Here is a 14,031-nt window from a genome sequence, read left to right on the forward strand (position 1 = left end):
ATATTTAAGCACCATAAAATTCAAGCATCTCACATGGATGTGGCAGCCAGACTTGGTAGTTTAAAACGCATTATGCAGAGTCTTTGGTAGATAATAACGGTGACAATCGCAGAGCACTGATTTTTAATGTCAATTGTTTTGTTCCCTGCAGAACTTCCTGATAATGTCCCTGCAGGAAATTGTGATTTTGTGTGTGTGTGTGTGGTACAGTAACTTTGAGAACTGAAATAAAATAGCACTCCCAAAGTCATGAAGAATTGGCCTGGTATAAATCATTCTAATCAGTAAATTCATACGCCCTGTGAGAATCATTATGTCATTCTCCTATGTAAAAAAATCCCCAGAAATACTTTCATACGCAATGGCTTGTTTTAAGTAGAAGATGTGACCATGATAAATGTATGCGGACTGCTATGTGCTAGACAGATAATCGAACTTAATTTTCATTGCAAGAGGAGGTGTGATGTCCCCTTTGTAAATGTGGAAAAGGGGGCTCAGAGAGTTGGTGTAACTCACCCAGGGTAACACAGCTGGAAAGCAACAGAGCTGGATTCAAACCTGGGTGCAGCCAACTCTAAAGTTCCCATCTTTCCACTATTCTTGCAGCCACGCCAAATAAAAGTCATAACTATCAGATTAATCTGAGGAGCCGACAGAAACACAAAGCTAATGTAATTTCCTGGAACACACAGAATGACTTGCTTTATTATAATCTCTAAGAGGCTCAAAATAAAATCCTTGGTAAAATCCAGTTTTAGTGGACCATTCTGTTGACCGTTTTCCTGAGCACAAATAGCATGTATACAGACTTAGTTGAGGTGAGTGTGCACTGGGACGCTTGTCCATCTTGAGGGGGTAAGGTGGCAGCACACACTGAGTCACATCACAGTTCAGTGAACAGTCTCATTGTCAAGTCTCTCAAATCTTATTTCTGAAATTTCAGTTTATGGCGAAGTAAGCTATTTTTCAGGAGAGGGTGACGGTTAAAGTTTATCAGTTGGCTTTCCGTCAATAGTTCTAAGAGGAGGTGGTGGGTGGGCAGATAGGTTGTCATGTTAAAATATTGTGAACTAAGAAACGGTTTATCCTTGTAATTAGGTTGTTGATGAGAACCCTAGACCCAGAGCTGAACATCTAATGCCTAGTGACGCTAACTGAATTGTCAGTGAACAAAGAATTAAGTGTTAACAACGGGCTCGGCTCTGCGTAGGCTCTGGGCATACAGGGGTGAGCAAAGCGTGGTCCCTGCCCTCGCGGGCTCACATTTTAGCAAGAGAATGAAGGAGCAGTGGGGCAAGCGTGAGGTGGTGGACAGGCCCACGACCGGTCCTGGGAGCAGCAGAAGGGAGGCCACGTCTCCTTGGGAAATTTCACTCTCTCTCCTCCCTGCCAACTCATTCCGTCTAAGATAAGCAGCTGTCTGCCGGGTAAACTTATCTGAGGAGCGACTTCCCTGGTAGAAAGACCAGGGCAAAGTCACGGGCAGGAGCGTGCCCCTGTGATGAGCAGAGGGCAAGCTGCGGGCAGTTCCCGCAGGACTGTCACCCCAGCGGAAGTCATCTGGGCTTCAGAGGCAGTGCGGCCCCTGAAGGACATGAAGCCAAAGAGAACGAAACCAAGTCTGCATCTTAGAGAAGGAAGATGGGGATTTGAAGCTGGAAGCATCCGCTGGGTGATGCCTACTACAAGAGCAGAGGCGAAAGACAAAGGCTGTGCTAAGACAGGTGCAGTGAGGCGGCAGCAGGAGGGAGCAATCCACAGGAAGTGGTGACCGATGTCTAGGTCTAGGCGTCTGAGAGGAGAGAGGGAATCTGGGGAATATGAATGGGGCTCCACTCGCTGAGAATACAAACCCGGAAGAAACATCCCGTGCCTCAGCTCGCCACCCAGAGCAACCCCCTTTGGGCAATCCAGAGGCATTCCAACCAACCAGCTGGGGGAGGGGGCGTGGGGGAAGGAAATTTTAAGGCTAATCACCAGTAATGGATTAGGAGAGCAACTCTGAAGCTTTGTTCATCCATCAGAGAGAGATGATATTTCAAAGAACATTGATATGTAAGCAGGTAAAGAAAATAACAGCTTAAAATAACGTGGTCCCCCAAGCCAAGTTACTATTTTTTTCTGTTGTGTTGCTTTCTTGGCCATTTAAAATAATTTTTCAAAATCAAAAGGCAGCGTTTGTCCTGCATTTAGAGCGGGCCCTTGTGATACCAGGATTCTGAACAGTCTTATACACTATCCCAGACTCACTGTGGAGTAACTTGCCCACTTAATTCAGCCTGTTGTTTGTTTTTTTTTAATTTATTTGGCTAGCTTGTTAAGATAATATTCTAACACTAAACTTAAAGTGTTTAAAATAGCAAGCAAGGTGTATTTCTCAATGGCCCATCAGTCACCCCTTACCTCTTCCCAGGAACTGTTCTCAGACCAAATTCATGAATGACCCAGATGGATTTTTAGAAGGCTTGTGTTTGAGTAATCTATGATAAAACTTTTGGAAACAAAAAAGTGTAATTATAAATAAGGTTGAAATTGGCTTGAATTTCAGGTGTACAAAAAATATTTAACATGCCCTAGCAGAGCTTAAAAATTAATCAATAGGTCAAATGAACTAGGAAATATTCTGGTACATCAAGAAAATATTTCATCTTAAAATGTACATTTTTTTTCTTTTTACCAGAAAGTAAACTTAAAATAAATTGCCATTCTGAGGGGCAGCCCAGAGCAAGATTCACTTGAAATATATTCTGCATGTAAGAGCACCGTCTCAATCAATGTTTGGCAAGAAAAACATTTCTTATAAACTAGTTTTAATCAAGTATTAATTATTTTTTGAGTGCACTGAAACTAAGCACTAAAATGAATGTCACTTTCTCATGAGAAATTTTTTTAGTTTTCTCTAAAATAACACTTTTTAAAGTGAGGAAGGCAAGTTTCCTAAAAATCTTTTTCCAATAAGCCTTTTGATTTTTAGCATTAGACCCCTGAATTCCTGGCAAAATAGAAAACATATCCTTTGCAATACAGAAAACTACTCATTGTAAATTGACGTATCTTCTAAACTTTTATAAAAGATGCCAAATGTCAAACTGCTGCCTTGGTCTAATACTGATATAAAATACATGAATGTTTTTCAGGTTGGAAAAACAGGATACTCCTGTAAAGGACCAATAACAGGAACATGAAATTCAAATTGTAAGTTGTCTTTCTTTCATTTAAAATAGTGCCAGGTCTTTCTGGTGGGGTGACGATGACTTAAATGAATCTTCTTACCTAAGTTTAATTAAGTCGGTCCTTAATTTTCTCCCAAGTGCATAATGATAGCTCTGTCACTTCCCCATATGAGATGCCATTATGTGGATGGAGGGAAAGTGTCCGTTGCGGGAGGTGAGGCAGCTCTGTGGGCACTCCGGGGGAGATGCTTTGTGTGAACGTCACCGCCTGAGTGAGCCCCGTGTGGCTTCCATCCCATTAGCACACATGCACGCTCAGCGGACAAGCCAGACCCCGACTGGGGAAAAGCGCTCTGTTTGGAAGTTCACTGCAGTGGGGAGTCCATTTTTGTGAATCACTGCCTTAATATTCATTAATAGCTTTTAGGCTCTTAATCCCTTATTGAACATATTTTTTTCCATAATTGCTACTTTTCCAAAGGGTTGCCCAAGTAGGCATTTCTATCCTCTGAAAAATGCAGAAGAGAACATAATGTTTTATGTTCATCTGTGATGTGCTTTATGCTAATGTCGCATCTCTGGGATACAGCGACCGTGGTCCTTCCTGGCATAATGAATCATTCTGCTTTGAAATGAACTGTTAAGGCTGGCTGTGTGGATTTTTTTTTTTTTTAATTTCCTTGGGTCATGGTTTTACAATTATTTAAAGTGCATGGAAAAATAGATTACGGAGGCAATCGTTTTGAAACGTAGGAAATCTCTACTTTCTAGTTTCATTTGTTGGCCTATTTATTTTTTTCCTGTAAAATCCATCCAGAAGCCCAATGTATTATATAGAGTAATTGACTTCAATTGTTTGAGTTGCTATTAACCAATGAATGAGTTTGCAGTAATGTAATTTGTAACGTGGCCTTTATCATCTCTGAGCCTTCCCCTGAATTAGCATACTTTTAAATAAAGCCAGCGTTTCCACCATCCAATAAAATAAGAATATCTGGATTTCATCGGGATTGGTCGGCACAGACAAACCCACACGTGTACACTTGCTCAGTCTATCCTGAACAGAGGAAGGAAACACAGCACTGTGGGAGTAACCACCTCGAAACAGAAGGAACAGCGGGAACGGGGGTCCAAGATGAGCACCATTGAATCTCTTAGCACAGCCCAGGACGCCTTAGCCCCCTAGGAAGTTGGAAGTGTCTCCTGACCACCTGACGGTGACCTGCGGGCGTCTAGCTCTGCTTCACACAGACTTGGCACCTGCTGATTTTCTGGCGCTGGGCCTGGCCTTCTTTCAAGGTGTCTGGTGATGGTGCCGAGGAAAACTGCAAATCAGGTTTCACCGTCGTCAGCCAGAAGCTGTACTTATTTGCAAAAAAGTGGCAAGTTCCCTGCCGGCCTTGGCATTCAAGGAACGGCGCGGCTCTGAAGTCCTCCAGGCAGCTGCCAGGTGACATGAGGGCCTGCCCGCCTCCTTGGTCCCCAGCTCCTGTGTGCTGCCCGGACGACAAGAGAGGATTAGGGCTCAGACACCCACAGACAACCCCAGGCCCATTCAGTGACAGGCCTGGGCTGGACTGGACATCCCTCCTAAAAATTATTCCAGGAAGCAGCAGCTATGCTCAGCTTAGGGAAGGAGGCCAGGAGATGTGCAGGGGGTGCACGCAGAATGAAACCACCAGCACTGAGAGATGAAGCAACTCCATCTTCTAAATTCTACCGAAGTGATAAAACTGAAAACTGTATTCGATATCTTATAGTAGCTTACGGTGAAAAAGAATATGAAAATGAATATATGTGTATTCGTCTATGACTGAAATACTGTTCTGTACACCAGAAATTGACACAACATTGTAAATTGACTGTACTTCAATTAAGAAAGGAAAAAGGAAAAAAAGCATAAAAATAAATAAATAAATAAATAAATAAATAAAACAGGATAGAATAGAATAGAATAGAATTAATTGGCATTAAAAAAAGAGAATGGCCTGCATCTCAACAAGCTATGGGATGTGGTGGCCTTCAGGACCGCCTGTCCTATGCTGTCTGTCTGTACAGGAGTCACAGAATTTCTGTCCAGGCCGGACGGAAGGGGCGAGGAAGGGGTGTTACAGGATGGTGCACTCACCATCAGGAAAGAGTACCCGATCCAGAGGCTCCTCCAGGCCCGTGGACACGGTGGGATGCTCTGGTCCTGGCTGTGCACCGCCACGGCCTGCGCGGGGGCCTCGCACACGGCGCAGCGGCTGATGTACGGCCGGATCTCCTCCTCCGAGAGCGGCATCAGGGGCAGCGGCGCCGTGCTGGCCAGCCAGTAGGACCTGTCGTTCCTCCGGGCATAGTGGCACACCTGGTGGATGTTGCAGTAGGCAAAGGGCAGCGTGCTGAACACGGGAAGGCACGAGCCCGCCAGGCCTGGGGAAGGAAGACAAGGTGATGTACGAGTAGCCTGTCCTGGCGCCACCTTCCGCTCGCAGGCCATCTGGGGCACACGTTCCGGCGCCTGGAGGCCCTGGCCGGAGCCTCCCTCCGTGGCCGTGAAAGCGGGTCTCACCGGCCAGCCCTCCTTCACTCAGCCGCTCCTCACTTGTTCAGGAGCCTGGCCCAGCGGGGGAGCTGGAGGAGCGAACGGGCAATGGGCCAACAGCAGGGCAAGCTGCATGGAGAAGGTTGGGCCCCTGGGGCTCACAAGGAGGCTGGCTGGTTGAAGTGACTCTGAGCTAGGACCTGAACTATGAAAAAGATCTGGCTGCTTTTGGAGACTGTGGTGACCGAGCCAAGGAAAACCCTATTTAGACAGCAGTAAAGAGGGCCAGGGATACCAAGAAAGCATAGAGCTCAAAGATCTTAAAGAAGTGCAGTGGAACAACAACAAAAAACATAAATACAAAACAGAAACAGACTCACAGACATAGAATACAAACTTGTGGTTGCCAAGGGGGCGGGGGGTGGGAAGGGACAGACTGGGAGTTCAAAATGTGGAACAGATAAGCAAGATTACACTGTACAGCACAGGGAAATACATACAAGATCTTGCGGTAGCTCACAGAGAAAAAAATGTGACAATGAATATATGCATGTTCATGTATAGCTGAAAAATTGTGCTCTACACTGGAATTTGACACAGCATTGTAAAATGACTAGAACTCAATAAAAAAATGTAAAAAAAAAAAAAAGAAGAAGTTCAGCAGAGGGAAGGTGGGGAGAGGATGTCTGTGTCTGTCTCTAGGGTGTCCCGAGGAAAATCAGGCCAGAAGATGCAGGCTGTGTCAGTCTCGTTAAGGAGTTGTGGATCTTATTCCAAGGGCTCTGCAGAGCATGGTTCGACTAGGGCAGGAGAGGTGGCCCTGGGGTACACATGTAAGGAGCTGCCCCTCTAGGCCTGCACCCTGTCACCTCCCTTACTGACAGCAGGGGTCGTGGCCCAGTGAGAGCTGTGACAACACTCACCCCACCACCAACTGTCGCCGTTGGCACAGCCCTCCTGCACCCACTTGTTCAACCATCATTATTCTGGAAAGACCGTGTGTGCTGCACCCAGGTACTTACGCCTCAGCTTACAGTCAGCTCCTGTGGCTTACAAATCTACCACTGAAAACTGACTAGTAATGACTCTCAAAAAAAAAAAAAAAAACCAAGGGATGACTCTCAAAATAAAGTTGTGATGTTGCTTAAGGGTATACGTCTGCAACTAGTGGGTAAATAAGTCCTCGTGATCTAACGTGCAGTGTAATGAATATAGACAACGGTATTGTATCACATCGTCCCATTTGCTGAGATTAGATCTTAACTATTCCCACTACAAAAAAGGAAATGATAATTACATGATATGAGAGAGGTGCCAGCTATTGATACGATGGAATCATATTACAATATATACATGTACCAGATCAGCATCTTGTACACCTTAAACTTACATCATGTTACATGTCAAATGTATTTCAATTAAAAAAAATTGGAGCAGGTTGAGGAGTTGGTGTTGGCTAATGCCACAGCATATGATCGCCAGGGGGCTATGATGCACCATTTTACTCCTAAACATAGGAACCGACCATGTCTTGATTTAATCATTAACACTGGGAAATAAAAATTGCATTTTATATCAGAGTTACACTTAACTAAAAGGAAAAATTATTTTTTAACCAATAATAAGTAATCAGATAATAATAATTACAGCCAGAATGAACTTATTTGGCATCTCATTGCATCATTGGTTTAACAGAATTATTAAGTTCTTAGAAATTAATATTAAACTATTTTTTAGTTGAGAGTTAGCAGGGTAGTTAAAGATGAGTGATCATGTAAGATGATGAATCCATGAAATTAACTCAAAAGTTTTAAGCCACGGACCTGGGTGGCCATGTGGCGTCTACGTACCAAGGTCTTGATTGTGAGCCTTCTCCTGTCCTTCCAGGTATAACAGACTATACCCCGTCCAGAGCCTGGGCATGCCCGCGGGGCAGGTGGGTTCTCCATCCGTCTGACTGTGGAGAACCAGGAGGAAGCCGCTGAGGTACCCGAGGCCAAACCCTTTGGGCCCAGGATCCCCTGGGGCTCCAGGAGGGCCTGGAGGAACAAAGAAACATCAATTAGTAAAGGTGGTTTAGGGAGTTCAATTTAACAGCCACTTCTGAGCATCTCTGTCTGGTGCTGTGCCAAGCATGCAGGGACCAGGGAGGAATGTCCCCCTCGCCCGACTGCAGCGTCTACAGACAGCTCGTTCAGCAAGTGCCCATGCTGTTCCAAGCACCGTCCAGCTGCTTGGGCTACATTAGCATAAAAACAGACAAAGATCCCTGCCCTCCTAGAGCTCACATTTCTACCTGAAGAAGAGAAATGACAAACAACACAAGCATCATCAAAAGGTAAACAGTGAAATACTTAGAAAACGGTAGGCACTGAGAAGAAATGAGCTAGAACGGGGTACACGCCCCGTGTAGGGGCTCCCCGCCTTCCCCGACTAGACTGGCAGCCTGCTCATCCAGAGATGGGGACCTCCACGTCGGTCTTCCTGAAACCCCCCAGACTCGTCCCACGGTCCCGCTTTTGCGTCAGTCCCATCCTAAGAAGGACAAGAGCTCAGAATCCACATGTTTGGCCTTGGAGCTCTTCTTCATGAGGGAGGTGGAAGGAAGGCCTCGTTCTAGAGATCTCGTTGGTAGATGGGAAATGAACAGAGCGTGAGAGGGTCTGTCTCCTTTGGCGTCTCTGAGGGGCTGGCCCATTGCAGGAGGCCCGTGCCGATTTCCAGTTGCTGAGAGCAACAGGTGAAGTTAGACTTTGAAATCAAAAGGGGTATTTTTTTTTAATTGTTTCTCGAAGATGGGCAGTTCTTTTTATCTGTACTGAAAACCAGAAGTTACAGAGCAGTGGCTTGTGGACTGACTCAGGCCTGCTCACATGTTTTGTTTGACCCGCCAAGATTTCCTGAGTTAAGGTCTCAGGCTAGAAAAGCAGAGTGCGGGGAACGCTGGGCCCGCATTTCTGCATGAAAACCATCTCCACGTTGCCGAAGCTGAGATGCAGCTTTCTGACCGCAGCTTCCATTTTCTTGCAGCTCCCCAACCCCCGTTCACCTGCTTCTCATTACTGAAATCCTTCTCATTAAGGAAGTCCTATAAAATTCTTTATAAATTTATCAATGGCTTATGATAAAATGAACTCAGGAAACCAGAGGCCAAGTGATTCAACCACTGTCGCCGTCCCTAAGATCATCACAGCCTCTCAAAAGTGATCACACAGCCAATGCCAGGCTCCCCTCGGAAAAGCAAAGAGTGGAAATGGCTGTGCCTTTTATGGTCATGTATAGTGTTTTGGGAAAATAATGGACACAGGGCTTTGTTTTTATGATGGTTGAGAATCAATCAGAACATGGAGGACACACCCCATTCTGTTCTGGAGGCTTTGTCTCCCTAAAGCCTGATGACTGGGTGTCTAAGGCGAATGCCTACGAGGCCAGGGGTCTGTATGCAGTTGTCAGCTCCCCTGTGCCTGAGAGAAGAGGAGCCGAAATTCCTTACCTGGTTCTCCTGGGCAGCCCGCTTCTCCCATGTCCCCTTTCTGTCCTGGAGGCCCAGGGAACCCTGGGAGGCCGTCCTCGCCCCTCCTGCCATCCGGCCCGGGCTCCCCTTTGCACCCTGCGGGAAAGTTCACGATGGCAGTGGTGACAACAGTGTGACCTCCGCCAGGCTAGCATTCCCTGTGCCGGCCCTGGGCCTCCCCTGCCCACCAGCCTGCACCAGCTCATCTCATCCCGCAGCTACGGGAGGTGGGGTGAGACCCTCTCCACTTGCAGCGGGGGTAACTGAGGCTCTGCGAGGTCAAGTTACTTGATAAATTAAGGCCAATGAGCCAGTAATGGGCAGAGGCAGGATCTGAAGCCGGACCAGTGAGGTGATAAGTGAGATGTTTTCACATTTCCTTCATATTCTTTTTTGTTTTTATTTTTTTTAGATTTAAAAAAAATTGAAGTATAGTTGCTGTACAATATTCTGTAAGTTACAGGTGTGCAATATATAGTGATTCACAATTTTTAAAGGTTACACTCCATTTTGTTTTACATTAAACATGTATAGCTTTTGTAATTAAATATTATCCTTAATCATGATTTTTTTGGAAGTCTGAATGGAGTGAATAAAACTTAATGCAGCCAGTTGAGAGTCAAGTTAAATTTAAAGCAAGAATAGCAATATTTACAAACAGCTCTTACATGCACACCAATGTTCATAGAAGCACTATTTACAACAGCCAAGACAGGGAAGCAACCTAAATGTCCATCAACAGAAGACTGGATAAAGAAGTTGTATAGAACATATATACAATAGAATATTACTCAGCCATGAAAAAGAAATTCTGCCATTGCTGCAACATGGATAGACCCAAAGATTTTCATACTAAGTGAAGTAAGTCAGACAGAGAATGACAAATATCATATGATATCAGTTATATGTGGAATCTAAAAAAAATGACACAAGGTGAGGGGTATAGCTCAGTGGCAGAGCATATGCCTAACATGCACAAGGTCCTGGTTCAATCCCCAGTACCTCCATTAAAATAAATAAATAAATAAAAACCTAATTACCTCCCCCTCCAAAAAAAAAGAATAAAAAATAAATTTAAAAATGACACAAATGAACTTATTTACAAAACAGAGACTCACAAACATAGAAAACAAACTTATACTTACCAAAGGAAAAAGGAGGGGGGTAGGGATAAATTGGGAGTTCAGGATTAGCAGATATAAACTACTATATCCAGAATAGATAAACAACAAGGTCCTACTGTAAAGCAAAAAAACTATATTCAATATCTTGTAATAACCTATAATGATAAAATATATGAAAAAATAATATATATCTGTATAACTGAATCACTATGCTGTACACCAGAAACTAGCACAACATTGTAAATCAGCTATACTTCAATAAAAAACAAAACCAAAAAAAAACTCTCAGCTCTTTATGGAGGGTTACAAGGTGCCAGGCAACAGGCTAAGCCCTTTATGTGGATTATCCAATTCAGTCTTCACAGCAGCCACGGGATGAGATGCTCCCACAGGCCAGGCCGCTGGAGGGAGACTGAGGCTCAGAAAGGTCACGGCGCCGACCATGTGCGGAGGGGAGGCAGGCCCAGCAGGCCGAGTGCGGGGGCTGTGCCCATCATCGCCAGAGCCCGCCTGGTGGCCAGCCTGGAGGCTCAGGTGTGCTCCCTGGGGCCAGAGCCACCACACTGATACCTGAGCGGTTCTTTGAGTGTTTGGTTCCTTTTGGCCAAGACATGACTTCATCAGCCTCAGTCTCCTTCGGTCTGGGCAGCAGACTTGGTCCTTGCCCGTGGTGGGGAAGTGGATGGCCCTTGGCCCTAGTTACCTGAACGACTAAGCCCCTCCAGGTTTCCATCTCTGCCTGTGTTTCTCTCTCCGGCTCCCCCTCGCTCGCTCATTCTCCTGTTCTCTCTGCCACCAGGCAGCCTACAACCACCCACCGAGTCCGAGAGGGCTCACTTAAGCAGCTGTCCCTCTCTTCCGCTCTGGGGACGTGTTCTTAGCGTGGGAGCCACCTGACGGGGTGGGGCAGGGGCGGTCGTGCTCAGGTGACCTGACTTCCCCTCACCCCGGCCTCCTGCAGCTGCCTGAAATGCATCCCCCAAACCTCACTGCCTTTACGTTTTGTTCTCCCATCGCCCACCTGAGCACAGCCCCACGGACCTCCCCCCGTCACCCCACAACCTGCAGCCCCTCCCTCTGCACCCGACTGCACCACGTTCATTGTGGGCATTAGGTGTGTTCCTGGCTTTTGGGGGGCTGTCATCTTTCTCACCTCTTGGATCATAAACAGATTCTCTCGGAATGCCCTGCAGTGCCTGGACTGTGTTCTTACATGGTCATCATTCAGTAAGCAAGAAAGGACCTCCTCCCCTCATCCATCTCCTCCCCGGTGCGGGGAGATGCCCTCTTCTGTCTGGTTACTGGGCAGAAGCCTCCTCCTGGATGGAGCTGCTGTCTGCGAGCTGGCGCCTCTCTCTACCAGCTTCAGAGAGAACACCCATTACTTTAGAAGGAAACTAGGGCCCCACGGTGAGCTCAGAGCATTCTTTTATTTCCAACCCAGTGAGATGAATCCAACACGTGGCCACTGTGGGATTCTGGAAAGGGCTGCCCAGGACTAAAGGGTCAGCAAACCAATGGGTGTATCATGACAAGACAGCAGGCCTTCCTTCCCGGCACTGACCTGCGCTGACCACACAGACGGTCAGCCCTCTCTCAGAAACTCACAGTCTATGGATGGTGCCCAAGATAACAATGAAGTTCAAGGGTGTACAATTTGCCCATTTGATTTTTTCCTTCTCAGTGACTTTCCCTGGTTATTCTCCACAGCCCCAACAACGGGTGAGCCCAGCCACCCATCTGGGCGCAGCTGATGCTCGGTTGAAACAGCGGGACTCAGCCCCGGGTGCCTGCTATACCTGAAGAGCTTTCCCAAAACACCAATGCCCGGGCCCTGCTCTCCCCGCTCTGAGTCCTGTTGGTCTGGGAGGAGGCCCGGCCATCAGTACTTTTCCAGTCCCCTCCAGGTGACTTTAACCTAGAGCTAGGACTGAGTCACTCATGAAGGAGTCACTCTTCACTGACTCTTTTAAGGACAGCATTCATACAATGCAGCTAGGCCTTCTCAAACTTGAATGTGTGTACAAATATTCCAGGCATCTTGTGAAAATGCAGATTCTAATCAGGCAGGTCTGGGGTGTGGCCTGAGGACCACACTTTGAGCAGCAAGGATGTAGCTGGTTTAGTCACTGGGTTATTAGGCCAACCTGGCCCAATTGTGCTCCTGCGGGCTCCCTGTTGGACAATGCTGGTTCCTCGAAGTCCACTCTTTCCTGATAAGCTCTGCTTTGCCCGCTCTTGCTGGGGTCTTAAATTCCTCAGTCCTCCACACTGGAATCACCTCTCCCTGTCCTGTTATCCTAATGCCTTTTATGTGAAACACCCTTAAAACAAGAATTATAATCTCTCGTTATTTAGAACTACTTATGCTCTGCCAGCTGTTTCTGCCATGAGGTTGTGAGACCCTGGAAGGGGGACACGCACATCTCATTCACATCTGTACTGCCCTCCACCTAGTGCCGTGCTTTATAAAGAGGAGAGGGGTGTGGAAGTATTGGCTGAAATGAATTTGCAGAAACCCATGACAGGCTACATCTTCTACTTGACAATTATTTTGCTAAAGCGGGGACGGAACCAGCCCCCAATATTGCAAATAGGTACACAACAAGGCAGCTTGGTTTTGAAACAAGATGGAGTGACTGGCTGAGGGCTTATGCATGCAAAGAGTGCCAAGGAAAAGAGAAGTTAGGTAACTACTCTGAATTCCCAGTGCTCATGGGCTGTTGAAAGAAGCTGGTCCCATCAACGCCCAATGAACTTACTGCACAAACACAGACGCAAAGCAGCAAATTCGAACAACAGAACTCCATGCTAACACGAGGAAGGCTCAGGGCTGCTCTGCATGCTACCCAAGAAGTACACAGACTCCGGCAGACCCTTAGCTACTTGGGTTTGGGGGAGACACAAGGGAAACAGATGGCACCAAATTCAGTTCTACTTCCAAATCCTTTAGCTCTGAGCCAGAAAGAACCAGACCCACAGCTGCGAGGTGGGAAAAACGGGAAAGGGAGTGATCTTGTGCCTCTTGGGTTATCTGGCACTTTTGTTTCTAGAATTTGTTATATAGAATCACAGGCACTGCCACCACTTGGTCTAAAGAGATCGGTGACCTACAGATGACCAGCTCAAACTCCCTAATCTCTGTAAGTTACCCAGCAAGGTGGGGATGTCTGAAGAGAGAATGAACCATTTGGAGGAGACTTTTTAAAGGAATGGTTTGGTTTGGTCTAAATATTTAAATAAGAATCCTCTACCGTGCCAACGACCGAGCAATGCTCAAGTCCCCCGGGTGAACAGTGCCACCCACGCCATCACTTAAAGCGACCCTCCTGCCCCCTTTCCTCTTCCTCCCCAAAGTGGAACACTTCCTCCTGCCCCCTTGTAGCTGTTTCTGCTCCACTGAGCCCCGATTCAATTGGTTTTAATTCAAAGTCAAACCAACATCTATTAATGACTAATTAATGATGGCGCATCTACCCTGTGGTGCTAAGAGGTTTCAAAATTTCATGTCCAAAAGCCGCCCAAGTATAAAATATTAAAGTACAAGTTCACCATAAAAACAGAAGGGAGCTGCCAATCCCATTATTATCATGGTTAAGTTTTTGGATAAATGTAGAAAAAACGTGTAAGTAAGGGGATCTTCCACGCTTCATCCCTACGAGTTGTTGAGGTTCCGGACAAAAAGCTACATAG

At 46.3% G+C, this 14,031-nt stretch overlaps 1 protein-coding gene across 1 annotated transcript in view; it reads right to left on the minus strand.

Annotated features, from left to right (window-relative positions):
* Nucleotides 1-672: 672 nt before the first annotated feature.
* Nucleotides 673-14,031, minus strand: part of COL4A4 (collagen type IV alpha 4 chain) — a 119,515-nt gene continuing 106,156 nt past the window's right edge. The window contains exons 45-48 of the mRNA XM_031452294.2: nucleotides 9,194-9,310; nucleotides 7,551-7,739; nucleotides 5,302-5,588; nucleotides 673-4,669 (exon numbers count right to left, since the gene is read on the minus strand). Of these exons, the coding sequence (XP_031308154.2) occupies nucleotides 4,406-4,669; nucleotides 5,302-5,588; nucleotides 7,551-7,739; nucleotides 9,194-9,310 (857 nt within the window). The 3' untranslated portion in view covers nucleotides 673-4,405. The remainder of the gene's footprint in view (nucleotides 4,670-5,301; nucleotides 5,589-7,550; nucleotides 7,740-9,193; nucleotides 9,311-14,031) is intronic.

The sequence above is a fragment of the Camelus dromedarius genome, chromosome 4 (genome assembly GCF_036321535.1).
Source record: "Camelus dromedarius isolate mCamDro1 chromosome 4, mCamDro1.pat, whole genome shotgun sequence".
Taxonomy (NCBI): Eukaryota; Metazoa; Chordata; class Mammalia; order Artiodactyla; family Camelidae; genus Camelus; species Camelus dromedarius.